General features: G+C 42.3%; 1 protein-coding gene and 1 long non-coding RNA gene across 6 annotated transcripts in view; both read right to left on the bottom strand.

Annotated features, from left to right (window-relative positions):
* PTPN2 (protein tyrosine phosphatase non-receptor type 2) overlaps nt 1–27,864 on the bottom strand; it is a 93,755-nt gene that overhangs the window by 47,165 nt on the left and 18,726 nt on the right. For all 5 annotated transcript variants that reach the window (XM_060200640.1, XM_060200639.1, XM_060200636.1 and 2 more), the window contains exon 2: nt 20,645–20,735. In XM_060200640.1, coding sequence (XP_060056623.1) covers nt 20,645–20,735 — 91 coding nt within the window. The remainder of the gene's footprint in view (nt 1–20,644; nt 20,736–27,864) is intronic.
* Nucleotides 10,835–13,664, bottom strand: LOC132540792 (uncharacterized). The gene is made up of 3 exons (XR_009551930.1): nt 13,140–13,664; nt 12,034–12,307; nt 10,835–11,999 (listed from the first exon to the last, which is right to left on the bottom strand). It is a non-coding gene; the product is annotated as an uncharacterized LOC132540792 (long non-coding RNA).

Below are 27,864 nucleotides of genomic sequence, written 5' to 3'. Positions count from 1 at the left end.
AGCTCCACCCCGCCCTACCCCTGCCAGTCCATTGGCGTAATACACCAAACCCAGCCCAAGTTCTGCTTTGTGCTGCCCATTTCTGTTCTTATTTCTCAATTTACGTCTACGAATGAGATCATCCCATATTCATCCTTCTCTTTCTGACTTATCTCACTTAACATGATTCCTTCCAGTTCCACCCAAGATGAGGTGAAGGTGAATTCGTCATTCTTAACGGCTGAATAGTACTCTTTCTTTCCTTTTTGTAAGCCAGAGCACTGCTCAGCTCTGGCTTATGATGGGACAGAGAGCTGAACCCGGGACTTTGGAGCAGAGTAGGAGACCACAACTTTCTCATCCTTGTTGGACACCTGGGTTGCTTCCAGGTTTTGGCTATTACAAATTGTGCTGCTGTGAACACAGGTATACACAGGGCTTTCTGGATGGGTGTGTTGGGTTCCTTAGGATATATCCCCAGGAGAGGAATTGCAGGGTTATAGGGTAGGTCCGTTTCTAGCCTTCTGAGAGTTCTCCAGGCTGCTCTCCACAGAGGATTAGACCAATTCACATTCTTTTGTCCACACAACCTCTCCAGCATTTGTTGTTGCTATTGTTTCTGGTGTATGACACCTTCACAGAAGTGAAATGGTATCTCATTGCTGTCTTTATTTGCATTTCTGACTATCAGTGAATGACTCAGAGCATTTTTCTCCTGTCTACTGGCGTTCTGAATCTTCTTGTTCATATCTTCTCCCCATTTTGGGATGGAATGATTTGTTTTTCTGTAGCTAAGTTTGGTGAGCTCTTTTATTTTTTATATTTTACGATTTTGTTTATTTATTTTCCCTTTTGTTGCCATTGTTGTTTTGTTGTTGTAGTTATTATTGTTTTCTGTCGTTGTTGGATAGGACAGAGAGAAATGGAGAGAGGAGGGGAAGACAGAGAGGGGGAGAGAAAGACAGACACCTGCAGACCTGCTTCACCGCCTGTGAAGCGACTCCCCTGCAGGTGGGGAGCCGGGGGCTCGAACCAGGATCCTAAGCTGGTCCTTGAGCCATGTGCGCTTAACCCGCTGCGCTACCGCCCGACTCCCTGGTGAGCTCTTTATATATTTTGCTTAATTGGCCTTGTGTCTGATGTATGGCATGTAGAGATCTCCCATTCTGTAAGAGGTCTCTGAGTGGTGGTTACTTTTGCTGTGCAGAAGCTTTCTGATTGGTGTATTTTAGTTTTAGTCTTCTTTACAATTGGATTTTTATCATGGAAGATGCCTATAAAACTTAAGATAGAAAAAGAATGCTGCCAATATTTTCCTCTAGGTATTTGATAGTCTGGTCTAACATCCAAGTCCTTGATCCACCTGGAGTTTACTTATGTGTGTGGTGAAATTTAGTGATTGAGTTTCATTCTTTTGCACCTTTCAACCCAATTTTCCCAACATCATTTGTTGAAAAGACACTCTCTATTTAATAATTTGGGCTCCCTCGACAAAAATTAGATGTCCATAGGTGTGGGGGGCTCTATCAGGTTTGTTTATTTGTTTCTGAATGAACATTTGATCTTACCCTCAGGACTCTGAACTAGAATTCACTGTAATTTTCCTCTAATTTTAAAATCTATACCAGGTGCCACTGCACTACATTAAAAATCACTAAGCCAAGCAGGGGAGACAGCGAGTGGTTATGCAAAGAGACTTTCATGCCTGAGGTTCCAAAGTCCCAGTTTCAATCTCCCGTAAAGCTGAGCAGTGCTCTGGCAAAAACCAAACACACATAACCTAAACCACACGTACTGAAAGAGTAGACTCATTCTGTACAGCCATGATGCTTGAAGAGGGAGAACATGAAGCATGAATTGTGCCCTGTCTGCTGGCTAACGTATCTGTAGTATCCTGGGATTTCTGAGGAATAAACTGGGGGCGTGGCACCAAGATTATTGCCAGGGCCCACTACCTGTCAACTCCACCATTCCTGCAACCATTTCCCCCACCTTTCCTCGGGACTCTAAACTCTAGACAGCAGGTGAGAAATGGAGATAGAGATGAAGAGAATCAGAGAGATGATACAGCACTGCTCCATGGTTCATAGAGCTGCCGCCCCACTCCAGGCACTCCATAAGGTGATCCAGGTCTTAGGTGAGCTACTTGCTGACCTCTTAGGAGTAAGTTTTCCTTTAAACTCTTGTCAGCAGAGGACTGGGCAGTGGTGTAACCGAGTTAAGAGTATAATTTTCCCAGAGTCGGGCAGTAGCGCAGCGGGTTAAGCGCAGGTGGTGCAAAGCTCAAGGACCCGCGTAAGGTTCCCAGTTTGAGCCCCCGGCTCCCCACCTGCAGGGGAGTCACTTCACAGGCGGTGAAGCAGGTCTGTAGGTGTCTGTCTTTCTCTCCCCCTCTCTGTCTTCCCCTCCTCTCTCCATTTCTCTCTGTCCTATCCAACAACAACCACAACAGTAGTAACAACCACAACAAGGGCAACAAAATGGGAAAAATAGCCTCCCAGAGCAGTGCATTCGTAGAGCTGGCACGAGCCCCAGTGATAACCTGGAGGCAAAAAAAAAAAAAAAAAAAAAAAAAAAAAAAAACCACACAGTTTTAAATGGCTTTGAGCAGACATAGGTCTCTTTATAACCTGGAAGTCAACTACCTTGTTCTTTTGTCCTGTTATCATCAGTCAGTCAGCACAAAATTCTGTGAATTGCTCCTTTCAAAGCAACTTTTAACTTCTGGGTGTGTGTGTGTGTGTGTGTGTGTGGTGGGGGAGGTGGCAGGTGTTACATGTTTTCTCCTCTCCCCCAGCTGATGCTGTGAAGGAATCTCTAAGAGGAGGTGATCAAAATAACAGATTCCCATAACCTTTGAGCTGTAAGTAAATTCTATTGTTCATGGTACTTCATCATCATTCTAGATATATGGTTATCTCCTTTCTTCCTATCTTTTAAAGGACCTAGCAAAGGGAGAAAGATGAAAACAGCTCAAACTACATACACTGCATGAGAGACCACAAACAAGTAACGGAACCACACTTCACAGGGAATCTTCTTTCTCAACAGCTAATAACGCCAACAGCAGGACATGCATTACTTTTCCCGATGGGGCATGATCTACTCTTAACTATCACCACTGGATGAATAAGTGCCGTACCCAAACAGAAGTGTGGTTTGTTAAGTTGTACAAAAATTAGCTAAACTTCTGCTGAAGATTCCTTCTACTTCCCACCCTCATATGTGTATTTTCTGAGAAGTGGTTTCATCTGTCAAGAAATGACTAGCTCCAGTCGTGGCCTGAGCTGACAGTACAGATTGACTTCCTCTTTTACTGCTGTCATGAGTTTTTTTCAGCCTACCCCAACACAGTTCCATCCAATTTATCATTATCACAACGACATTTTTGGGCAAGTCTTCTAGGTCAAATAGGAAGGATTCACATTCACAGTCATTGTCCAAGGCACAGAGGAAAACCTAAGTTTTTCTTTTTTTTTTTTTTTTCTTTTCTCCACAGCACTGCTCAGCTTTGGCTCCTGGTGGTGCTGGTGACTGAGCCTCAAAGCTTAGAGCCTCAGGCCTAAGTCTTTTGCATGACCGTGGTGCCCAGCTTTTCTGCTTGCTTTAAATTCAGTAAGAAGGCTGAGTCTGTACAGTCTTGTTTTTCAACCTTCCACTGGGGTGAAACAGTACAGTACGTTTTCAAATACTGGAAACCTTATTTACATAGTGCTTCCTCCTAACAATGTAAAGCATCTGCCAGTTATTACAAATGCTTCTGGCACGAGTATTAAGAATTTTCTCCCAGGACCACAGCTTACTGGGTAGGGTGTGTGCCTTGCCGTGTGCATGGCCCAGACTTGTATCTTGGTATCACATGGAACGTCACAACAAAAAATTGACCCAGGAACATTGAAATTACACATGTATATATGGTCCTAGCAGTTTTCAAATGAAGGAAAAAAAAAAAAAGGTAAGAGAAAGTAATTATAAAATTTCTTCCATAAATCAGTTAGACAAAGCTAGAACTAAAAGCTCCATCATCGGGAATCGGGCGGTGCGCAGTGGGTTAAGCGCTCATGGCGCAAAGCACAAAGACGGGCATAAGGATCCCGGTTCGAGCCCCCGGCTCCCCATCTGCAGGGGGGTCACTTCACAAGCAGTGAAGCAGGTCTGCAGGTGTCTCTTTCTCTCCCCCCTGTTTTCCTCTCCTCCATTTCTCTCTGCCCTATCCAACAATGACAACAATAACTACGACTATAAAGCAAGGGCAACAAAAAGGAAAAAATATATATATATTTTTAAAAAAAGCTCCATCATCATAAATCCTTTCAAGTTAATAAAGGAAATGCAAGCCTTCCTGCACAGAAAATTTAACGTGGCAACTGCCTGCATTGCAAGACGACTGTTTGGCAGAGCAGAGGAGATAGCCTAATAGGTTATGCAAAGAGATTCTTGTGCCTGGGCCTCCAAAGTCCCAGGTTCAATCCCCCGCACCACCATAAGCCACAGCTTAGCAGTGCTCTGGCTGAAAAAAAAAAGAAAACTGGCAGAGGGTCCCTTACTGTGTAAGATTATTCAGTGTCTATTACATGTCAGGGACTGTAGGGTGGATCTGACGGGGTTATTTTTCTCAATCACAATCCTATTAAGTTAATATTATCATATTTGTTTTACTGACTCCCTAAGGAAATCAAATTACTAGCCCAAGATAACACACTAGGAAAGCACATGAAGAGATGCTAACACGTCTGCAAGATGCGACAGACCACGCACAGACTGCTTATCCCACACTGTCTCTAATACTTCCAATTCAGCGCCTTTCATTATCACCTTTCACAGTTCTTCACCTTGGGTCTGGTTTCTATCATCCAACTTTCCCCTCCTTGAAGATCTGAGCCCAACCAACATCATGCACGACTATTCTGTTCGAAACAGACCTTCTGATGGAACTCTCCCCATGAGGGGAACATTTCAGTCTCTTCAACGTCCCTACCAAGTTTTCACAAAACATTTTAAGAGTCAGGCAACAAAGACATAAAAAATAAAATATCGGGGCAGGAGAAAACAGCATAAAGGTGATAGGAAAGACTTCTGTGCCTGAGAAGGTATGTCACGGTGTGGACTCTCCTACGGCTTACTCACCATTTGCCCTTGAAGAGTACTTAGACCGTCCCCTGTTGGAAACTACGATAAATGAAGTTGCTATGGATATGCAGTGTAAATGTTTCAGTGTGGACATATGGTTTCAATTCTCTGGGATAAAGGTCCAGGAGTGCAACAGCTGGTTTGTATAAGTGAGTATTTAATTCTTTAAGTAACTGCCAACTCTTTTCCAAAGGAGTCATACCACATGTATGAGATCCAGTTTCTCTGCATTCTCTGAGTATTGTGGCCTTTTGAAATGTTTTACTCTTCCTGTAGGTGTGGAGTGTTCTCTCACTAGTCAGGCTTTATTTTGCATTTTCCTAATGTTCATGTTTCTCTGATGATGAAGGTTTTTCACGCACTGCCCACTTACTGCTTGGACTATTTTGTTTCTACTGCTGAATTGTGAGAGTTCAGCACAAATTTCAGATGAGCTTTGTGATCTGCAAATATTTCTCCAGTTTGTGCTTCTTTTATCCTTTTATCATTTTTTTCTTTTTTGCAGAGCAAAGAGCTTTAAATTTTAGTTATTCATCTCTCATCTTTATGCTTTCATGATAGTATGAAGCTACTTTTCACTTAGACTAGGTGCTGTCTTCTCCTAAAAGTTTCACATGCTTTACTTTATATTTTAAGTTAACTTTTGTATACATGTGAGGTTTTGATTAAGACTTTTTTTTTTATAATGGTTGTCCAATTGCTCCAGTGAATGAGAAAACCATTAGGTAAAACAGCTGTGGACATGAGTACTGCCTATGGTTTCAGGCATCTACTAGAAGTAATGAAACATATTCCCCCTGCAAACTAAGGATTCCTGTTTTATGACTACTATATACAAGAAATTTCATCTAAACCTGCACTAAGGTGGCAATCACATTCTTACCGTTTAAAGTTATCTTTTAACAACCTAATGTATACAGTCTTAGAAACCTGAGATTATAGAGTGCTGGTTGGTAATGCACCTGGTTAAGTGCATGTATTACCACAAGCAAGGACTTGGGTTCAAGACCCTGGTGGTCCCTACCTGCAGGAGGAAGGCTTCATGACTGGTGAAGCAGTCATGCAGGTATCTCTCTGTCTTTTTCTCTCCTTCACCATCATACTTCTCTTTCACTTTCTCTCCGTCCTCTCAGTTTTTTAAATGTTTTAAAAGTAATGTGTGACATCTCAGGGCAGGTGACACCATGCAATAAATAACACAGCTACCTCAGAATGCTCACTCCTGAAATTCAGGTGTTAGATGTTGGTAGATGACTACGGAAGCCCCAGTGGAGGTTCCAGAGGTAGGGATTAGAATTGATAATCGACAACCAAGTGAGAAAGGTCTTGTGTGACACCAGCCCCAGCTACCATCTGAATTATAGCTGCATTCAAGACCGTTAACAAGAGTCGCCTGAGTCCAATCAACCCCAGATCTGCGTGTATAATGAATGACTGGCTACCTTTGCCTGAAGTCACATTTTGGGTAGTGTTTATAAACCAACAGATGAAATGACAGCTGTTTCTGGTTTTCCAATTCTTCTGTGTTCTATTTCTTATACTTATCTTAGTCTAGTGGCCAAGATGAAAAGCAGTGACAACAGCCTTGCTCTTTAATTTTTTTTTAAATGTTTCTAACATGCCATCACAAAATGCGATGCAATCCTGTCTCCTGGATTGTGGCAGACTGTAGCATTCCCTTCTACCCTTCTACCCTTCTATTTCTAGTCTGCCACATGCTGTTTCTTTTAATGCATTTCATTTATGTGCTTTAAGTCATGAGCAAGAACTGATTTGCAATAATCTTTCTACAAATATTCATGGCTTCACGCCTTGTTACTGTGGTGAATTACATTTATAAGATTCTCTGGTGTAGTCATATTTATATTCCTTTTTTTAAATTTTACTTATTTTCCCTTTTGTTGCCCTTGTTGTCTTTTTATTGTTATTGTAGTTATTATTGTTGTTATTGATGTCGTTGTTAGCGAGGACAGAGAGAAATGGAGAGAGGAGGGGAAGACAGAGGGGGAGAGAAAGACAGACACCTGCAGACCTGCTTCACCGCCTATGAAGCGACTTGCAGGTGGGGAGCCAGGGGCTAGAACCGGGATCCTTACTCCGGTCCTTGTGCTTTGCACCACCTGCGCTTAACCTGCTGCGCTACCGCCCAACTCCCCATATTTATATTCCTAAAATAAACAAATAAGACTATATTCGGTTCACTAGTGTTTTTCCCAGGATTGTTACATCTATATTCATCAGGGTGTAACACCTGTATATTTTTATTACATTTTTTTTCTTTTTACCAGAGCACTGCTCAGCTCTGGCTTATAGTGGTGTGGGGGCTTGAACCTGGGACTTTGCAGCCTCAGGCATGAAAGTCTTTTTGCATAGCTATTATGCTATACCCCCACTCCATTACATATATTTATTATTCTTAACTTTTCTGACTTGGATATTAAAGTTAGGTAACACACTACAAAAAGGGGAGAAAAAAAAGTACTGGGTAGAAATCTCTTCCTACTCTCTGGGAAAGTTTGCATTGTTAAAAATCCCACCTGTGAGACGTTTGCTTTGGGAAAGGAGCTTATCTAATTATTAGAGGCCTATCTAGACACTTCATTCTTAGTTTTAGTAAGCTGTATTTTTTCTAGGAATCTTCCATTTCTTCTAAACGATCACATTTATTGCCATAAAATGATTTGCAGTATTCAATTAGCTTTTCAATTCCCCTGACATCTGTAATTACGTGCCCTATCTTTCACCTAGTAGTCATGTACCACTTAACAACCTGGACATTCTAAGAAATGAGATCTTAGGCAATTGTGGTTGTGCAAACATCACAGAGTCTACTTAACACAAACCTAGATGGTCTGGCCATCTAGACTCTATCCAGCTTAGGTTACACACAGGAACCGTCATCACACGTGTGGTCTACTGTGACCTAAATACCAGTATGGCACATAATCAGACTCTTTATATATATCTTCCTCACCTCCTTCTTCTTCATTTCTTTTTTCAATTTTTCTCACTCAGTCTTGCCCAAGTTTTATTAGGTTTATCAAGAAACAAACCTTCAGTTTTACTGGTCCTTGTATTTCTTGATTTCTTTTTAAAAATATATATGTTTATTAGTGATTGCCCTGCCTTCCTTTCTTACCAAGACCAAAAAAAAAAAGCCTCTTTGTAGTACAGTATTTGCTGCTTATTCAAATCTTAACAAGTAATATTTTATCATTATTCACCTTTAAGTAATTTTTAAAATTTCCATTATTAATTCTTCCAAACCTGTGAATTATTCAGAAATATGATATCCCAACATTCCTGGGAATTTTATCATTTTATTAATAATCTATCATTTAATTGCACTTTGGTCAAAGAACATGGCCTGTATGCCAGAAATTCTTAAAGTGTTAAGATTTATTTTATAGCCTTGTCAAGGTGCTTTCATAAATATACTATGCAAGTCCTCAGAGGCCATACATTCTCTAACTGCTGGATCTAGGGTGCTATTTTTATTACTAAATTAAATTTAATAGTGTCATTCAAATCTATTTCATTACTGATATTTTGTCTCATTAAGAAGCCAATGAACTGTCCATTTCTTCTTGTAATTTTATATATTTTCGCTAATATAGCTTGAGGTCACTTAACTAGGCGAATACAAATCTCAGAGCCAGATTTAATGTTCATATGTGGAACAATTATGCCATTTGCTGAGTTTGCTCTTTTAGGAGATGGGAAGCTCTCCCCACTTGGCAACATAATTTGTGTGAGTATATTTTCCGAGATTTTCCCTGTTTTTCTAACACCAATAAGACTCTGACCATTTGATTTGTCACATTCCAAGAATCAAAAGTTTCAATCTCCCTTAAAAATGATTTTCACGGGAGTCGGGCTGTAGCACAGTGGGCTAAGAGCAGGCAGCGCAAAGTGCAAGGACCGGCGGAAGGATCCTGGTTCGAGCCCCCGACTCCCCACCTGCAGGGGACTCGCTTCACAAGCGGTGAAGCAGGTCTGCAGGTGTCTGTCTTTCTCTCCCCCTCTCTGTCTTCCCCTCCTCTCTCCATTTCGCTCTGTCCTATATAACAATGGGACATCAATAACAACAATGAAAAACAAGAGCAACAAAAGAGAAAATATTAAAATAATAATAAATAAATAAAGCTTTAAAAAAAATGATTTTCACTAGTTCATTTGTGGGTTTCAGCACACACACAGAAAAAGTTGTTTTCACCTAGATGTAGGATAAGAGGGCTCTGAACTCCAGCACCATCAGGTCCTGGAGAGAGATGACGAAAAGGGGAGAGATATTTGGTGTAGTAAGAGGGTCATGTGTGCCTCAGAGGGGAAGAGAGAGCTGGACCTGGAAGGAAAAGGGGGCAGTTCTGTACAGATGCAGACAGACAGCTGTAGAGACGACAGGTAACCAGTGTCTGCAACCCTGGGAGAACTGCTGTGGTTTGCAGTGGAGGGACATGGGATTCAGAACTCCAGCGGTGGGAATGGTGTGGGATTATACCTTTGCTGACATGTAATTTTATACGTCAAAACTGAATGGCTAATAAAAAAAAATTAAGGGGGCTGGGCAATAGTGCAGCAGGTTAAGCGCAAGGACCGGAGTAAGGATCCGGGTTCCAGCCCCTGGCTCCCCACCTGCAAGGGGGGTTGCTTCACAGGCAGTGAGGCAGGTCTGCAAGTGTCTGTCTTTCTCTCTCGCCTTCTGTCTCCCCTCCTCTCTCAATTCTTCTCTATCCTATCCAACAACAACGACAGCAATGACAACAATAATGATAAACAACAAGAGCAACAAAAGGGAAAGAATGGCCTCCAGGAGCAGTGGCTTCATGGCGTGGGCACCAAGCCCCAGTGATAACCCTGGAGACCGGAAAAAGAAAAAGAAAAAAAGAAATCATTGCTCAGTGGGCACAAAGTTAAAGGCAGACAAGATGACAACATTCTAGAGATCTGTGGTGCAGTGGTGAACAGATAGTTAGCAGTGCTTAATATACACCTAAAAATTGTTAACAGGGCAAATTTATATTACGTTTTTACCGTGACTTTATTAAAGAAAACAACAACAACAAACAAAGAGGCCTGGTGGTGGCGCACCTGGTTGATCACACATGTTACAGTGCACAAAGACCCAGGTTCAAGGCCCCTAGTCCCCAACTGCAGGAGGAAAGCTTGACAAGTGGCGAAGCCAGGCTGCAGGTGTCTCTCCCTCTTGGCCTACCACCCCCTTCCCCCCTTCCCTCTCAATTTCTGGCTGTCTCTAGCCAATAAGTAGATAAAAATAATAAACAAAAATTTTAAAGCAGTTTTGCTGCAGAGAGACGATGATTCACGAGGAAGCCACTGGCATTTCTTTTTCACTAAGTGGTAAAGCTAGGGTTTCTACCTGTTCAGCAAATGGTAAGGAAATTACAGAAGTTGGCGTTTTTGGGTTGAGGAGATAGCAAAATGGTTATGCAAAAAACCCTTAAAACCAAAGGCCCCAGGTTCAATTCCCAGCACCACCATAAAACAAAGCTGAACAGTGCTGTGGTTAAAAAATAATAATAGCACAAAGCACAAGGACTGGCTCAAGCCCCCAGGTCCCCACCTCCCCACCTGCAGGGGAGTCGTTTCACAGGCAGTGAAGCAGGTCTGCAGGTGTCTGTCTTTCTCTCCCCCTTTCTTCCCCTCCTCTCTCCATTTCTCTGTCCTATCCAACAACAGCAATAATAACCACAATAATAACAAGGGCAACAAAAGGGAATAAATATTTTTAAAAACTTTAAAAAATAATAATAATTGGCATTTTCTTTAATGTTGACAATATGAAGATAATTTTAAGGTGATCATTATACCCTATCTCTCTCTTCTCAACTCACCTAGTTCTCATCTACCACTTGAATCATTGTGATTAAGAAGACATTTGAAGCATCGTTTGGTCATAGCAATTATGGGAAGATTTGGGACTTCTTCAAATTCTATTTTGAAACAACCCCTTGAATATATTTTTCAGATTCATACTTCCAAATGCAGGTCCTGTGTCTTAGTCCAAAACCTGGTGCCAACTTGGGCATATGAAACTCAGTTAAGGAGACTGTTTAAACTATACCAGGGAGTTGGGTAGTAGTGCAGCGGGTTAAGTGAACATGGCACGAAGCACAAGGACCAGTGTAAGGATCCCAGTTCAGCCCCTGGCTCCCCACCTGCAGGGGAGTCGCTTCACAGGCGGTGAAGCAGGTCTGCAGGTGTCTGTCTTTCTCTCCCCCTCTCTGTCTTCCCCTCCTCTCTCCATTTCTCTCTGTCCTATCCAACAACAATGACATCAATAACAACAACAATAAAAAAAAATTCCCAGATCATCTGAATCATATCTAGGAATGTGTGGGGCTGGATTAATTTTTTTTTCCTTTTTATTCCCCTGGCTATCATTTAATCTCTTGAAAGTCAACCCTGACTCATTAAGCAGAGTGTCTCTCTCAGCTCCACCAACAGTAAATCATAATAGCTCACAGTATTCACAGCATACTATACAAATAGCCTCCCTAACACACTGTAAACTACAGCAGGCACACATTACTGTAACTCCAGTACAGAGTAATGTCAGATACGTAGCTGGTTTTCAATACACGATTTTTCTGAACCACTATTAAAGTATTTCTATGAAAATATTTTCTTTTCTTTTTTTTTTTTAACCAGTTTTGGCTTATGGTAGTGCCAAGAGTTGAACCTCAGTCCTTTAACACTACAGGCTTAAGAGTCTGTTGTGTAAACCACTGTGATATTTCTCCTGCCCAGAAATACATTAAGTTATATAATGACTATAAATCAGGAGTTTTTATTATAATAATATACATCCTCAACATCAATAATCATTAAAGAAATGCAAATCAAACCACGCTGTTATCACCTCACACCTATTACAATGGCAAACGCTAGAAGAAGAAGAACCTATTACAATGACCAGCTAGAAAGAAAAAGATAAGAAGATGCTGGGAAAAGTGTGGACACAAAGAAGTCTGTATACACTGTTGGTGGTGAAGGAGACATTGCTGCTGAGACCTGATCAGCAACCTGAAGGAACAGAACTTATCTCAGACTGAGGGAGACAGACGGAAGCACAGAGTCCCTCATCCACACAGGAAGAACTTACCTTGCTCCTGCCTACACTGGACATATCTCAAGAGAATTCCCTGAGGCTCAGTCTTCCCAGGCAACCAGAAATCTACACACACACACACACACACACACTCCCTCGGCAACTACTCTCCCCCAGCTAATACACACACACACACACACACACACACACACACACACACTCCCTCGGCAACTACTCTCCCCCAGCTAATACACACACACACACACACACACACACACGCTCCCTCAGCAACTACTCTTCCCCAGCTAATACACACACACACACACACACACACGCACTCCCTCAGCAACTACTCTCCCCCAGCTAATACACACACACACACACACACACACACACACACACACACACACGCACACACTCCCTCAGCAACTACTCTCCCCCAGCTAATACACACACACGCACACGCTCCCTCGGCAACTACTCTCCCCCAGCTAATACACACACACACACACACACACACACACACACACACACACACACACGCACACGCTCCCTCGGCAACTACTCCCCCAGCTAATACACACACACACACACACATGCACACGCTCCCTCGGCAACTACTCTCCCCCAGCTAATACACACACACACACACACACACACGCACACGCTCCCTCGGCAACTACTCTCCCCCAGCTAATACACACACACACACACACACACACACACTCCCTCAGCAACTACTCTCCCCCAGCCAATACACACACACACACACACACACACACACACGCACACACTCCCTCAGCAACTACTCTCCCCCAGCTAATACACACACACACGCACACGCACACGCTCCCTCGGCAACTACTCTCCCCCAGCTAATACACACACACACACACACACACACACACACACACACACACACTCCCTCAGCAACTACTCTCCCCCAGCCAATACACACACACACACACACACACACACACGCACACGCTCCCTCGGCAACTACTCTCTCCCAGCTACTATATTAAAGCGCATTTTCATCTCCTCACCTGATTCTACTTGTCTCATCTGTTTCTCCCATTTCTAACAGGTGGGAATAGTCACTATGGAAAATGCTACATGGGTTCCTCAAAAAATTAAAAGTAGAACTACAATCTGCTCTGACAACACCCCTTCTGGGAAATACATACAAAAGAAATGAAAATAATAGTTTAAAAGGATTATCTGCACCCCTATTTCTCTGCAGCATCATTTCAATAGCCAACAATGGAAACAACCTGTATAATCTCATTTGTATGTAGTATCTGAAAACAAACTCATAGAGAAAGAGATCAGACTTGCGGTTACCAGAGGCAGAGGAAGGGGAATTGGAGGAAGACGATCAAAGGTACAAGCTTCCACTTACAAGATATATAAATACTAGGGATGTAGCACACAAGATCACTGTAACTAACTGCTATATAACATACAGAAAAGTAAGGAGAATAAATTCTTTTTAAAAAAATTTCTTTATTGGGGGATTAATGTTTTGCTTTAGACAGTGAATACAATAGTTTGTACATGCATAATATTTCTCAGTTTTCCACATAACAATACAACCCCCAGGAATCGGGCTGTAGTGCAGCGGGTTAAGCGCACGTGGCGCAAAGCACAAGGACCGGCAGAAGGATCCCGGTTCAAGCCCCCTGGCTCCCCACCTGCAGGGGGGGTCACTGCGCAGGTGGTGAAGCAGGTCTGCAGGTGTCTATCTTTCTCTCCCCCTCTCTGTCTTCCCCTCCTCTCTCCATTTCTCTCTGTCTTGTCCAACAATAACGACATCAATAACAACAACAATAAAACAAGAAGGGCAACAAAAGGGAATAAATAAAATAAATAAATATTTAAAAAAAACACACACAATACAATCCCCACTAGGGTCCTCTGTCATCCTTGTGGGACCTGTTTTCTCCCCCCGCCCCCCACCCCCTCCACCCAACTACCCCAGAGTCTTTTACTTTGGAGCAGTACACCAAAGGAGAATAAATTCTAATCACGAGAAGATGAAATACTTTTCCTTTTTCTCTTCCTTCTTTTCATTGTAGCTACATGAAGAGATACATGCTAACAGAACCCACAGTGGTAATCCTTTTACTGTATACGTTACTCTTAACAGTGAGATTGAATACAGCAATAGGGCTGGCAAGAGAGCTCACTGGGATAGGGCACTGGTTCGTCAAGCACTGTTGGGGGCCCTGTGATTCACAATGCCTGTTACTTATGGGTATGTGCTTACAACACTGTTTTTCTGCTGACTCGTTTCTCTAATTACTAGGAGCTATGTATGTATTAGAATTATAGAAAGCCTGACTAGTCATGTCAGAAAGTCCTTGTCTTGTCTTCTCTTGCTTTTCCTGTTTCTAGCTTCCAGGGATGTTTGGCCAACATCAAGGTAAATACAGATAATGAGGTCAAAGGGCCCCGTGGGCAAAGAGCCTTATCTGATACCGCTGGACTATGCTTACATCCTTGGGGTAAGATCGGGAACTGCAAAGTAAACAAAGAAGTTGATGTAATCATTAGAACTGGAGACAACAAGTCTGATATAGAATGCTTTCCATAGGAGAGATTAATCAAATGTGTACTTCTCTAAGATATTTAGGCCTAAAAAAAAGATATTTAGGCGTGACAAAGCTGTTGTGATGTGTGTACATAGACTAAAAAAAAAAAAAGACTGAAGGAAAGGTCCTTGCGCAAGACACTTGGTGAAATCCCATCAGGGGCCTGCACCGGTGACTGCCCCCCGTGGGTTCCTCTCTTGCTGCTGACGGTATCTGAGGTTATACACTCTATCCGGGGCTTGCTGACGGTATCTGAGGTTATACACTCTATCCGGGGCTTGCTGACGGTATCTGAGGTTATACACTCTATCCGGGGCTTATGCTAGAAGCCTTGAAACCCAGCAGTGCATGTGACCCACATTTGAGCCTGGCACTCGTCATAATGAAGTATCTTCCCCTCTCTCTCTCTTTTTATCTTAAGAAGTTGACGCTGTCGACTGGCTACGGAAGGGCAAATGCTAGAAGAAGTTGGTTCGGGAGTCGGGCCGGTAGCACAATGGGTTAAGGGCAGGCGGCGCAAAGTGCAAGGACCGGCAGAAGGGTCCTGGTTCGAGCCCCCGGCTCCCCACCTGCAGGGGAGTCGCTTCACAGGCGGTGAAGCAGGTCTGCAGGTGTCTATCTCTCCTCCTCTCTGTCTTCCCCTCCTCTCTCCATTTCTATCTGTCCTATCCAGTGATGACAATATCAATAACAACAACAATAACTACTACGATAAAACAAGGGAGACAAAAGTGAATAAATAAATATTAAAAAAAAGTAAAATGTTTATTTAAAAAAAAAAGTTGGGGAGTTGGGCGGTAGCACAGCGGGTTAAGCGCACCTGGCGCAAAGTGCAAGAACCTGTAATATCCTGGTTCTATCCCCCAGCGCCCCACCTGCAGGGGAGTCGCTTCACAGGTGGTGAAGCAGGTCTGCAGGTGTCTATCTTTCTCTCCCCCTCTCTGTCTTCCCCTCCTCTCTCCATTTCTCTCTGTCCTATCCAACTACAACGACATCAATAACAACAATAATAACTATTAACAGTAAAACAAGGACAACAAAAGGGAAAATAAATATTTTTAAAAATTCAAGAAAAAAGTTTTTCTGGGGCAGTGAATTTTCCATGATGACCTAATCCCCTCAACCGCACCACCCTTAGGAAGGAAGGAAGGAAGGGAGGAAGGAAGGAAGGAATGAAGGGAAGGCAGGAGGGAGTAGGAAAAAAAGAGAGGGAGAGGGAGAAAGGAAAAAAGGCAGCTTATACAGTAATGCATATCAATTACTTTTCATTAAAACTGGAAGCAATTTCTTCTGAACGATGAAAGTATGAAAAAGTAGCAGCCTTAACAAAATCAGGTGTAGGGTGCTGAGAGGTAGTGCAGCAGGTTAAGCACACAGGTGCTCAAGGACCGGCATAAGAATCTTTGTTCGAGCCCCCGGCTTCCCACCTGCAGGGGGGGTTACTTCACAAGTGGTGAATAGGTCTGCAGGTGTCTATCTTTTTCTCCTCCTCTCTTGATTTCTTTGTCCTATCCAATAACAGCAATACCAACAGGGGCAACAACAAGGGCAACAAAATGGTAAAAATGGCCTCCAGGAGCAGTGGATTCATAGTGCAGGCACTGAGCCCCAGCAATAACCCTGGAGGCTAAATAAATAAATAGATATATACACAAATAAGTAATTTTTTTAAAAATCAGGTGTAAAGATGACTGACAGCTGAGAGCTAAAGAGCTCCAAGATTATCACATAGGTTCAAATAATGTCACATAGTTCTTTCCCAAAAATATGCTGTCATAAGAATGAAGAAATTGCTGAGAAAATTAGATAAGGGGAAAAGCAGTGAAAGGGGGCCTGGGTACGCAAGCTTTCATCCAAGATGTGCGAGCAGTTAGCAGGATCAGAATGGCTGTGAAGGAGAAAGTGCAGGAAGAAGACTAATGTGGTGTGTCCGAACTGCACAGGGCTTAGAGGACGGAGATGCCTGAAGCTGCAAGTTGAAGAGTAACAGCACAGGATAAGCTGGGAGTGCATGGGGAGCGAGAAAAATATGAAGGCTCTATCTGAAAGGGGGTGAAAGTGGGGCAAGCATTCGCTGAGGGCAGGCTCAGTGGACAGCAGCTCCAGGGGACACTAGGAAAATGGCAGAAGACAGACAGGCCTCTTAGCACCGGTATTTAGTCTTCTACCAGACTTCTCCAACACACACAGATCATCAAGTACGAGAGGCTTTTTTGGTTTGTTTTCTGACTTGGATAATTGAGAGTCATTTAACTATGTCTTTAAAAAAGAAAAAGTGTCAGGAGTCAGGGGGTGGCGCAGCGGGTTGAGCGCAGGTGGCACACAAAGCGCAAGGACCGGCTCAAGGAGCCCAGTTCGAGCCCCCGGCTCCCCACCTGCAGGGGCGTCGCTTCACAGGCGGTGAAGCAGGTCTGCAGGTGTCTGCCTTTCTCTCCCCCTCTCTGTCTTCCCCTCCTCTCTCCATTTCTCTCTGTCCTATCTCCCAACGACATAAGTAACAATAATAACTACAACAACAATAAAAAACAAGGGCAACAAAAGGGAAAATAAATAAATATAAAGTGAATGAAGCATTCAAATATACTTCAGCATATTCAGCGATGGCAACTCCAACAAATACATAAACTTAGGAGGAACACAGGGTTCATGAGAAGGGAGGAAGGGGGCAAAGTGGCTGTGCCCACAGAAAGCAAGCACAAGGATGGGGAAGGCAGCTCAACAGGTTAAGCATAGGATTTGCACACAAAAGACCCAGGTTCAATCCCCAGCACAACATAGGCTGGAGCAGAGGTCTGATCTTTCCCTTCTTGCCCTTCCCCACCCCCCTTATGAATTTTTTTTTTTAAAGAAAAGAAAACATGAGGGGTCTTGTACAGCACCGTTCTACTGGTCAATAGTCTACATACTGGACTGCGGTGAATACCATACAATCCTACGACTGTGATAAAACTCCACAGGAATGAACTCATCCACAAAAGAATGCATGTGAAATGAATGAAATGGGCAGGGTAGGACAGGACAGGACAAGGTTGCCCTGTCTTAGTATCTTTAAGCAAGATATTATCATTGGAGTAAACTGGGTAAAAGACATACTAGAGATCTCAGTATGACTTGTTACAACTGCAGACACATCTACAATTATCAAAACTAGCTTTTAAGAGATTTATTAAATTATTTTATTAGAGAAAATAAGGAGAAAAAACCAGGGCGCAACTCAGCTCTGGAATAAGCTGGTGCCAGAGAATAGATTTGTGGTCTCTGTGGCCTCAAATTCAAATTGGTGCTCTAACAAGCTGAGCTACCTCCCCGGGCCAGGTTTTAGCTAATGACAACACAGTCCAGGAAGTGGCCTAGTGTGCAGAGTGCTAGATTTGCAAACATGGTCCAGCATTCAACCCCTTGCTCTGCATATGACAGCACAATGCACTGGTTCATTCTCTCTCCCTACCCCCCACACACACACATTCTCTCTCTCTCTCTCTCTATCTATCTCTCTAGCCATCCAGTCTCTGTGTGTCTCTATCTCTGCCCCCCCTTTCAGAAATAAGTAAATAATAAACTGAAAACCACAAAGCAAGGTGAACAATTAGAAAATACTGTCTTCAAATCTCACAATAAATACTAGAGACGTAGCCTCTGCAGCTCAGCTATTTATTCTTGACTAGCTATAGGATGCCCACAGTGAAAGGGACCTAGTGTCAGGAACTACAGCCCATATCCCCATTTCTGGACACAAAGCCACAATACAACTGCTGTCATGACGAGTCGGTGGACTCAGAGGCAGTCTGCCACACAGTTAAGTGTTCTACAACTGAAGAAAACAATTCTCTTCTAGCTACTTATCTTCACAGACACGTCTAACTCTCAAGTTTAAGAGCATTTAAGAGACATGATATTTAAGAAAGAACATAACAAAAAAAATATTTTAAGAGTTTACTTCTTGGGAGTTGGGCTGTAGCGCAGCAGGTTATGCGCAGGTGGCGCAAAGCACAAGGACCAGCCCAATGATCCGGGTTCAAGCCACCGGCTCCCCACCTACAGGGGAGTCGCTTCACAGGCGGTGCAGCAGGTCTGCAGGTGTCTGTCTTTCTCTCCCCCTCTCTGTCTCCCCTCCTCTCTCAATTTCTCTGTCCTATCCAACAACAATGACATCAATAACAAGAATAACTACAACAATAAAACAAGGGCAACAAAAGGGAATAAATTTTTTTTTTTTTAAAGTTTACTTCTCATTAAGTTAGTACAAAAATCAGTCAATACATGCTTTGTGGAAATGTCTTTGAGGGGAGGGTAGATAACCTAATGGTTATGCAAAGAGACTCTCATGTCTGAGGCGCCAAAGTTCTGCACCGCAACCCCCAACTGTAAACCTGAGCTAAGCAGTGCTCTGATAAAAAAAAAGAGAGATAAAAAGAGAGTGAGAGAAAGAAAGAAATGTGCTTGGTCAAGAGAGAAAATACTTAAAACTATAAACTCAAAGTTTTTAAAATCAAAGGCTTCTTTTAACACATCTCCATTTAAAAAGGTTTTTTTTTTTTTTGCTTTTTGCAGTGGGTATGGATTACTACTGTTGGGGAGTCGGGCTATAGTGCAGCAGGTTAAATGCTGGTGGCACAAAGCGCAAGGACCAGCCTAAGGATCCCAGTTCAAGCCCCCAGTTCCCCACCTACAGAGGAGTCAATTCACAAGCGGTGAAGCAGGTCTGCTGGTGTCTGTCTTTTTCTCCCTGTCTCTGTCTTCCACTCCTCTCTCTCCATTTCTTTCTGTTCAATCCAACAATGACGACAACAATAATAACTACAACAATAAAACAAGGGCAACAAAAGGGAATAAATATTCAAAAAAAGAAAGAAGGCTTTTAAAAAAATACTACTGTTGGGAGTCTGGCGGTGGCGCAGCGGGTTAAGCACACATGGCGCCAAGTGCAAGGACCTGCGTAAGGATCCCAGTTCGAGCCCCCGGCTCCCTGCCCGTAAGGGGAGTCGCTTCACAAGTGGTGAAGCAGGTCTGCAGGTGTCTGTCTCTCCCCTCCTCTCTCCATTTCTCTGTACCTATCCAATAACAACGATATTCATAAGTACAACCAAACAAGGGCAGCAAAAGGGTATAAATAAATAAATAAAAAGAATGCTGCTGCTGAGGGACAACACGGGGCACAGGGGGTCCTGGGGAGCAGGGACACACGTGCGACTGCGATGGGGCACCTGTGAAGTGGGAGGAGTCTGTTTCATCTGGCCAATGGGAAGTTGGCTCCGGTGTGACCTGCGAAGGGGCTAAGAGGAGGGGCTTCCACAGAGAAAGGTCTTTTGGATGATCCAGGGACCCTGGGGGAAGCCCAGAGCTTTAACTCTAACTTCCCTTTTGCACGTGTTTCGGGCTCTAATAAAGGACAAATTTAGACACAGCACATCTGTCAGGCGTGTTCTCTTCAAATTCTTTTTGAGCGAAGCTCACGTTCGGACCCCGAAGGGAACCCTATGGCAAACACCCTTCACCGCTACTATAATCTCGGGAAGTGCGCACATAAATGTTTGAAGCAAAACTTAAGAAGGCTGCGGAGTACCAGGAAACGGAAGTAGGTGTGAATGAATACACCCACACACGTCAATATTTTACCATTAAAGGAAGAAAATAAAAGAAGGCTAATAGAAAAGACACCAAGATAATTAGATGGCTGTGTTCGAAGGGTGAACTAATTATGGGTAACTTCTCTATCGCTCTATACCTTGACAGTTCTAAGTATATTATGTTAATACAAAGACAAATGTTTCTATATATTCCTCAGCCTAAGTCTCCCCTTTCATTTCCTAGCTTACCTTCTAAAACAAGCCCAAAGCACATGCATACAAACCCACACACAATTACTTACATGGGCTTACATCTCTGTATCTGTTTCGATTTCTGTTTTCTGGAAACTTGGCCACTCTGTGAGGATAGTCATGGGACTCATTGCGAATTTCCTTGAAATAACAAAAAATAGATTTTAAGATCCCTCTTAAAACTTGATGTAGACAAACAGATACTTTCCTAGCAGCTATGAAATAACATTGATTCCAGACTTACGATATGCTATGTACAAGTATATTCATTTCATCTCATTCAAACCTTTCAAAACCAATGGGAATTATTATCTTTCCATTTTATGTGAGAGATGACACACTTTCAAAGTTAAACAACCTGCAAAAGTCACAAAGGTAGTAATGACAAACCCGCAGATGAAACCCAGCTGTTGTATGTATTTGCCCAATCCTTCACTAAATTCAATACCTACTAGCAAACTCTATGTAGCACTATGTAATACAGAATTAATGTAATGAAGGTATCAATGTTTAGCCACATAACTCAATTTTCTGTGCCTTAAGTAATATTAACCTATATTTTGGAGTTTCTATTTAAAGTGTTTAATCTATTTCTTGCCCTTCGTGCCATGTAGCTGTTACTTTAAGCCCAGAAATATCCTCAATTTTTCATTCTAGAGCTTTAAATTTTTCTTTGAGACACAGACATCTGTAGTCCTGCTTCACCACTTGTGAAAGTCCCCCCTGAAAGTGGGGAGCAGTGGCTTAAACCTGGAGGATTAATTTGGATAAAAACTGTGTGTGTGCTAACAGTAAAAATCAAACTGGGAAGCCTGTTCACACCACATCTGTGAGTAAAGACATTTTAAAAGATAGACGCTAAGAGCTAGGAAGACAGGATAATGGTTATGCAAACAACTTTCATGCCTGAGGCTCTAAAGTCTCAGGTTCAATCTCTAGCACCACAATAAACCAGAGTGTAAATTATTGGGGGTGGGCGGTGGAAGCCTCAAATATATTCAAATATTCCATTGCTCCTGAGCCTGTTTCCCCTTCCCTTTCCTAGAGCACTGCTTAGCTGACTTACGGTAGTTTAGGGGAATGAACCTGGGGCTTCAGAGCCTCAGGCATGAAAGTCTTTATGTAACTACTGTGACCCCCCCTACTTTTTCATTCCCTTTTATTTTAGGGAGAGAGAGAGAGAAGACAGACACACCAAAGCACCATTCCACATCCTGTGGGGCTTCTCCAGACACCATACGTGCCGCACCCATATGTGCGGGGGTTCAAACCTAGGTCCTTGCCCACGGTAAAGCAGGTACCTACAGATTATCTCTGAGCTAAAGAGGACTGGCAACCTCAAGGTCAAAAGATTTATTTTAAAAGCATTATGACCTGGGTGCATCCTGGTGAATCTTCTGAATATTATAAAAGGGGGGAAAGCTATATAGTAAAAAGGTTTTTTTTTTTAGAGAAAAAGATTTACATCAGACTTGCACTGTTGGTGAAAATGCCTAAAAATGTCAGAGCAATGTCACTCAAGGGCTGAGAGAAACTGAATACAGAAGAGCTGAGTAAAATCTAGTTAACTTAAAATAATCATACTTGTGAACCATACTGTCAATGCTAAAGAATATTTTTGAAATAATTAAAATGTTAAAAAAACTGGAAATTTATGATAATGATCCCACCACATGTGTTATTTGAAAAACATTTAGGCCACTGGGCTGCAGGAAGAGGAAGGCAAAGCGTACGGAGAAACCAGTATCCAGAAGAGGAGAAAAGGCGCCGTTACTGTAAGTTACTGTAAGGAAAGGGGAACAAATAAAACTTGATTAATATAGCAAAAAGCGGGGAAGCAGAAGAAGGAAATAAAGAAATAGAATAGAAAACACCAGTCTTTACTAAGCACTTCTGGATGAAAGAGGAAAACATATCATTAGACTATTGGAGACTAGAAGATAATAAGATGGCAGTATTTTGTCGTTGTTGTTGTTGTTACCAGGCTATCACTGCTCTGATCCTACTTTTTAAAAAATATTTATTTATTTCCTTTTGTTGCCCTTGTTTTATTGTAGTTCTTCTTGTTGTTGTTGGATAGGACAGAGAGAAATGGAGAGAGGAGGGGAAGACAGAGAGGGAGAGAGAAAGACAGACACCTGCAGACCTGCTTCACTGCCTGTGAAGCGACTCCCCTGCAGGTGGGGAGCTGGGGGCTCGAACCGGGATCCTTGCGCTGGTCCTTGCGCTTTGCGCCACGTGCACTTAACCCGCTGCGCTACCGCCCGACTCCCCCTACTTTTTTTGTTTTTAGGAGAATAATTTTAAAAAATTATTTGATAGGACGGAGAAATTGAGAGGGGAAGGGGAAATATAGAAGGAGAGAGAGAAAGTGAGACACCTACAGCCCTGCAAGTGGGGACTGGGGGCTTGAACCCAGGTCCTTTCGCATGAGGGAGAGCGAATCACCACAGCACCACAGCTACAGCACTGAAGTTTCCCCCAGTGCTGTTGAGGCCTGTCCTCAAACCAGGTATGACCTTGAGATTCAAGGCTCCCTTTAGCTCATATATAGATAATCTTCCACTATCTCTCTGGTTTATTATTTCGTGTCAGTCCTCTCTAATATTTGATTGACTGACTGAGGAGGAAGAAAGGGACCCACAATGTCACTCTGGCATATATAATGGTGGAGATCAAACTCAGGATCTCATGCTTGAGACTTCGATGCTCTACCCACTGTGCCAACTCCTGGGCTGCCTCTGTCTCGTTTCTCAGAGACTCCTATGGAACCTCCATAGCTCACAATACTCATTTTAGACATCTCTTCCTGACTTCACAGAGATTTTTCTCAAGCTAACTTGATGTTCTATGCTACCTTGGTACTAAGTCTTCTGAACATTTCTAACAACAGTGTTTTACAGTTGTAAGAGCACTTTTCAGTTTCTAGTTTATTTTCATAGCAATCTTGTCATTTTTGGATGACTAATTCCAGATTTCTCTATTCCTTATAGTATTTCACATGTTCTAAATGATGCAGTCATTTTCTCCGGGCACTGAATCAAATCATTCACACCTCTCACATAACACTAGCTTATTCACCTTTGCATAAAAACACACCCACCAGCTATTCCCCATGCTGTCAGACACTCAACAAGGTTTACTATCAAAATCCCCAAAGTTTCAGAGGCTGGGCAGTGAATGGCACACCAGGTTATGTGCAAAAAAAAAAAAAAAAAAAAAAAATCCCCAAAGTTTCAATTATGTGAATGGATTCTTCTCTAGTGTCACGTAGTAACGTAGACCTTTTATTATCACTATGTTTTTGTCATTTTCATTCTTCTTTTTTTAAATTGTAGTTGTTATTGATGTCATCGTTGTTGGATAGGGCAGAGAGAGAAGGGGAAGACAGTGATGGGGAAAGAAAGACAGACACCTGCAGACCTGCTTCACCGCTTGTGAAGCGACTCCCCTGCAGGTGGGGAACCGGGGGCTCGAACCAGGGTCCTTATGCCAGTCCTTGGGCTTTGCGCCACGTGCGCTTAACCTGCTGTGCTACCACCCGACTCGCTTCAGTCATTTTCAATGGTAAATTAGAACAACATAAAAGCTACTCTATGCTTACTAGGGAAAGAGAGAGGCAGACTGGGAGTATGGACCGACCAGTCAACGCCCATGTTCAGCGGGGAAGCAATTACAGAAGCCAGACCCTCTACCTTCTGCAACCCACAATGACCCTGGGTCCATGCTCCCAGAGGGCTAGAGAATGGGAAGGCTATCATGGGAGAGGGTGGGTTATGGGGATTGGGTGGTGGGAATTGTGTGGAGTTGTACCCCTCCTACCTTATGCCTTTGTTCACTAATCCTTTCTTAAATAAAAAATTAAAAAAAAAAAAAAAAAAAGCTACTCTATGAAATTACAGCACTGCTAAACACCAGAAGATTATAACTTTCTTATTTTCTATCACTGTTCTCTCCCCCCCCCCATATATATTTTTTTCCAGTGCACTGCTCAGCTCTGACTTATGGTGGTACAAGGGATTGAACTGGTTTGCATAACCATACTACCTCCCCTGCCCTCTATTACTATTTTTACTGTCATTTTTTCCCTTGATTTTCAATTAAGTCAACTCATTGAAGGAAATGATGACTTACAAGGCTGTTTTGTTCTTAGAGAAAATGATCCAAAGCAAACAAACAGCTTGCACAAAATAACAAAGATTTTTTTTTTTTTTTTTAAAGGGTACACAGAAAAGTAAACAGATGGCTGACTAACTGACTGGTCCTGGGAGATAGCTCAGCATAGAACTTGCAGGCCTCAGGCTCCAAAGACTACTGCTGGCCCAGTCCTCAGAACCACGAACCACGTTATATCAGAGCTGAGCAAAGTTCTGGTCCTCTCTCTCCTTTACTCTCTTTACATTTCCCTTCTCATCTAATAAAAAATAAACAAATCTTCTGGGAGTATGGATCGACCAGTCAACGCCCATGTTCAGCAGGGAAGCAATTACAGAAGCCAGACCTCCCACCTTCTGCATCCCACAATGACCTTGGGTCCATACTCCCAGAGGGATAGAGAATGGGAAAGCTATCAGGGGAAGGGAGGGGATACGGAGATCTAGTAGTGGGAATTGTGTGGAGTTGTACCCCTCTTATCTTATGGTTTTGTTAATGTCTCCTTTTTAAAAATAAATAAAAATGAGTAAATCTTAAAAAAAAAAAAAAACAGAAACAGTGAATAACTGACATCTTTTAAGACCTATGAGGTGTAAGACTTGTGGATGTAAATGGAAAATTCGAGAAATGAGGATGAACAGGTGGAGAGATGAGATTACACAAGCATCTGTCATTCACCCGCTACACATAGGAACTTTATAAATCACAAGTAACAGAACGGCAAAATTCGGGAATGGGGGTGGACTGACTACTCAAGAAACAGTATGCTAACAGCAGACAGTTATTAAGAAGTAAATCAGTCAGGAACAAGACAATGTCCAGTTTTATAGCTCTTATTCAGAATAGTAAAGGGAGTTCGAGCAATCAGGAAAAAAATACATCCAAAATGTAAAGCAAGTTGTTGAATTGCTACTCACAAATATAGCCTTACATGCAGAAACCCTAAAGAGTTCACACCACAACCCCTTCAGAGGTAAGAAATGAATTTAGCAAATGCAAAACAAAGTCAACATAGAAGTCGATTGTTGTATTTCTATATATTGGCAATTAACAATCTAAAAAAGTAATAAAGCACTACCACTTATAATGGCATAAAAAAACACTGAAGGATGAACTTTGCAAAGAAGGTGAAAGGCCTTGTACTCACACAAACTGTAAATAATTAAGGACAACTAAATAAAAAAGCATCCTATGGTCCAGGAGGTGGAGCATTGATACACTGGATTCTCAGATTCAAGGACCTGAGTTCAACCTCTGACACTGCATACGCCCGTGATGCTCTAGTCTTTCTCTCTTTCCTCCCTACCAGAATGAATGAGTAGGAAAAAGAGAATAAGAAAGAAAAAGATGGGAGTCGGGCAGCAGCGCAGCGGGGTTAAGCGCAGGTGGCGCAGAGCACGAGGAACAGCCTAAGGATCCCGGTTCTAGCCCCCGGCTCCCCACCTGCAGGGAAGTTGCTTCACAAGTGGTGAAGTAGGTCTGCAGGTGTCTATCTGTCTATCTTTCTCACTGCCTCTCTGTCTTCCTCTCCTCTCTCCATTTCTCTCTGTCCTATCCAACAACAATGACATCAATTACTACAACAATAAAACAACAAGGGCAACAAAAAGGAATAAATAAATAAATAAAAAGAAAGCTTACTATTAAAGAAAAAAAGAAAGAAAAAGACACCTGTAATGATGGATTAAGACTTATACACTAAAATTCACCAAAGAATACATCCCTATCAAAACTTCAATTTTGAAGAACTTTCAAGGGGACCCAAGGTAATCAAAATATTCCTGGAAAAGAGTACCAGAGTTTGGGTACTCACAATTCCAATTATACAGCAAAATTCACTACAAAGCTAAAGTAACAACCATTAATCAAAAAATTTGAAATAATAGCTTGACAAATAATAATAGTAATAATAATAAAGTAATAAAAGCCATGTATGTGGGGCTATGAAGATAGCAAATTGGTATGCAAAAAGACATGAGACTTTGAGGCCCCAGGTTCAATCCCTGACACCGGAATAAACGAGAGCTGAGCAAGGTTCTGATAAAAATAAAATAAAACAGGGATCGGGCGGTAGCGCAGCGGGTTAAGTACACACAGTACAAAGCGCAAGGACCGGCATAAGGATCCCGGGTGGAGACCCCAGCTCCTCACCTGCAGGGGAGTCGCTTCACAGGCAGTGAAGCAGGTCTGCAGATGTCTATTATTATTCCCCCCTCTATCTTCCCTTCCTCTCTTGATTTCTCTTTGTCCTGTCCAACAACGATAATAACAAGAACAATAAACAAGGGCAACAGAAGGGAAAAAAATAACCTCCAGGAGCAGTGGAGGCAATAACCCTGAAAGCCAATAAAATAAAATAAAATAAACCCTCATACCTATAGTAGGTGATTTTTAGTAAAAATGTGCAGGTTATTCAAAATTGAACCTTTTTTTTCTCCAAATGGTGCTGGGAAAACTATTCTCATGCTAAAGCACTGGCTGGTCCTTTACCTTGTACTAAATATAAACATTCGTTTAAAAAAAATAAAGTCAAAGACTTTGATACGGGGGGGGGGGGGGGGGGGGGCTCAGGTCCTGAAACATGATGGCACAGCAGGACCTAGTGGGGGTTGAATTATTGATTATATGCAAATCAGAAATGTTACGCATGTACAAACTATTGTATTTTACTGTTGACTGTAAACCATTAATCCCCCAATCTAGAAATTAAAAAAATAAATTAAATAAAATCAACAGATGAGTGGCTGAGCAAGTTGTGGTATATATACACAATGGAATACTACTCAGCTGTAAAAAATGGTGACTTCACCGTTTTCAGCCGATCTTGGATGGACCTTGAAAAATTCATGTTGAGTGAAATAAGTCAGAAACAGAAAGATGAGTATGGGATGATCTCACTCTCAGGCCGAAGTTGAAAAACAAGATTAGAAAAGAAAACACAAGTCGAACCTGAAATGGAATTGGAGTATTACACCAAAGTAAAAGACTCTGGAGTGGGTGGGTGGGTGGGGAGAATACAGGTCCATGAAAAATGATGAATGAAATAGTGGGGGTTGTATTGTTAAATGGGAATCTGGGGGATGTTATGCATGTAAAAAAAAAAAAAAAAAAAGAA

This window comes from Erinaceus europaeus, chromosome 10, assembly GCF_950295315.1.
Source record: "Erinaceus europaeus chromosome 10, mEriEur2.1, whole genome shotgun sequence".
Classification (NCBI taxonomy): domain Eukaryota; kingdom Metazoa; phylum Chordata; class Mammalia; order Eulipotyphla; family Erinaceidae; genus Erinaceus; species Erinaceus europaeus.
Note: the sequence above shows the minus strand (reverse complement) of the source record. Positions and strands in the feature narration are given on the sequence as shown.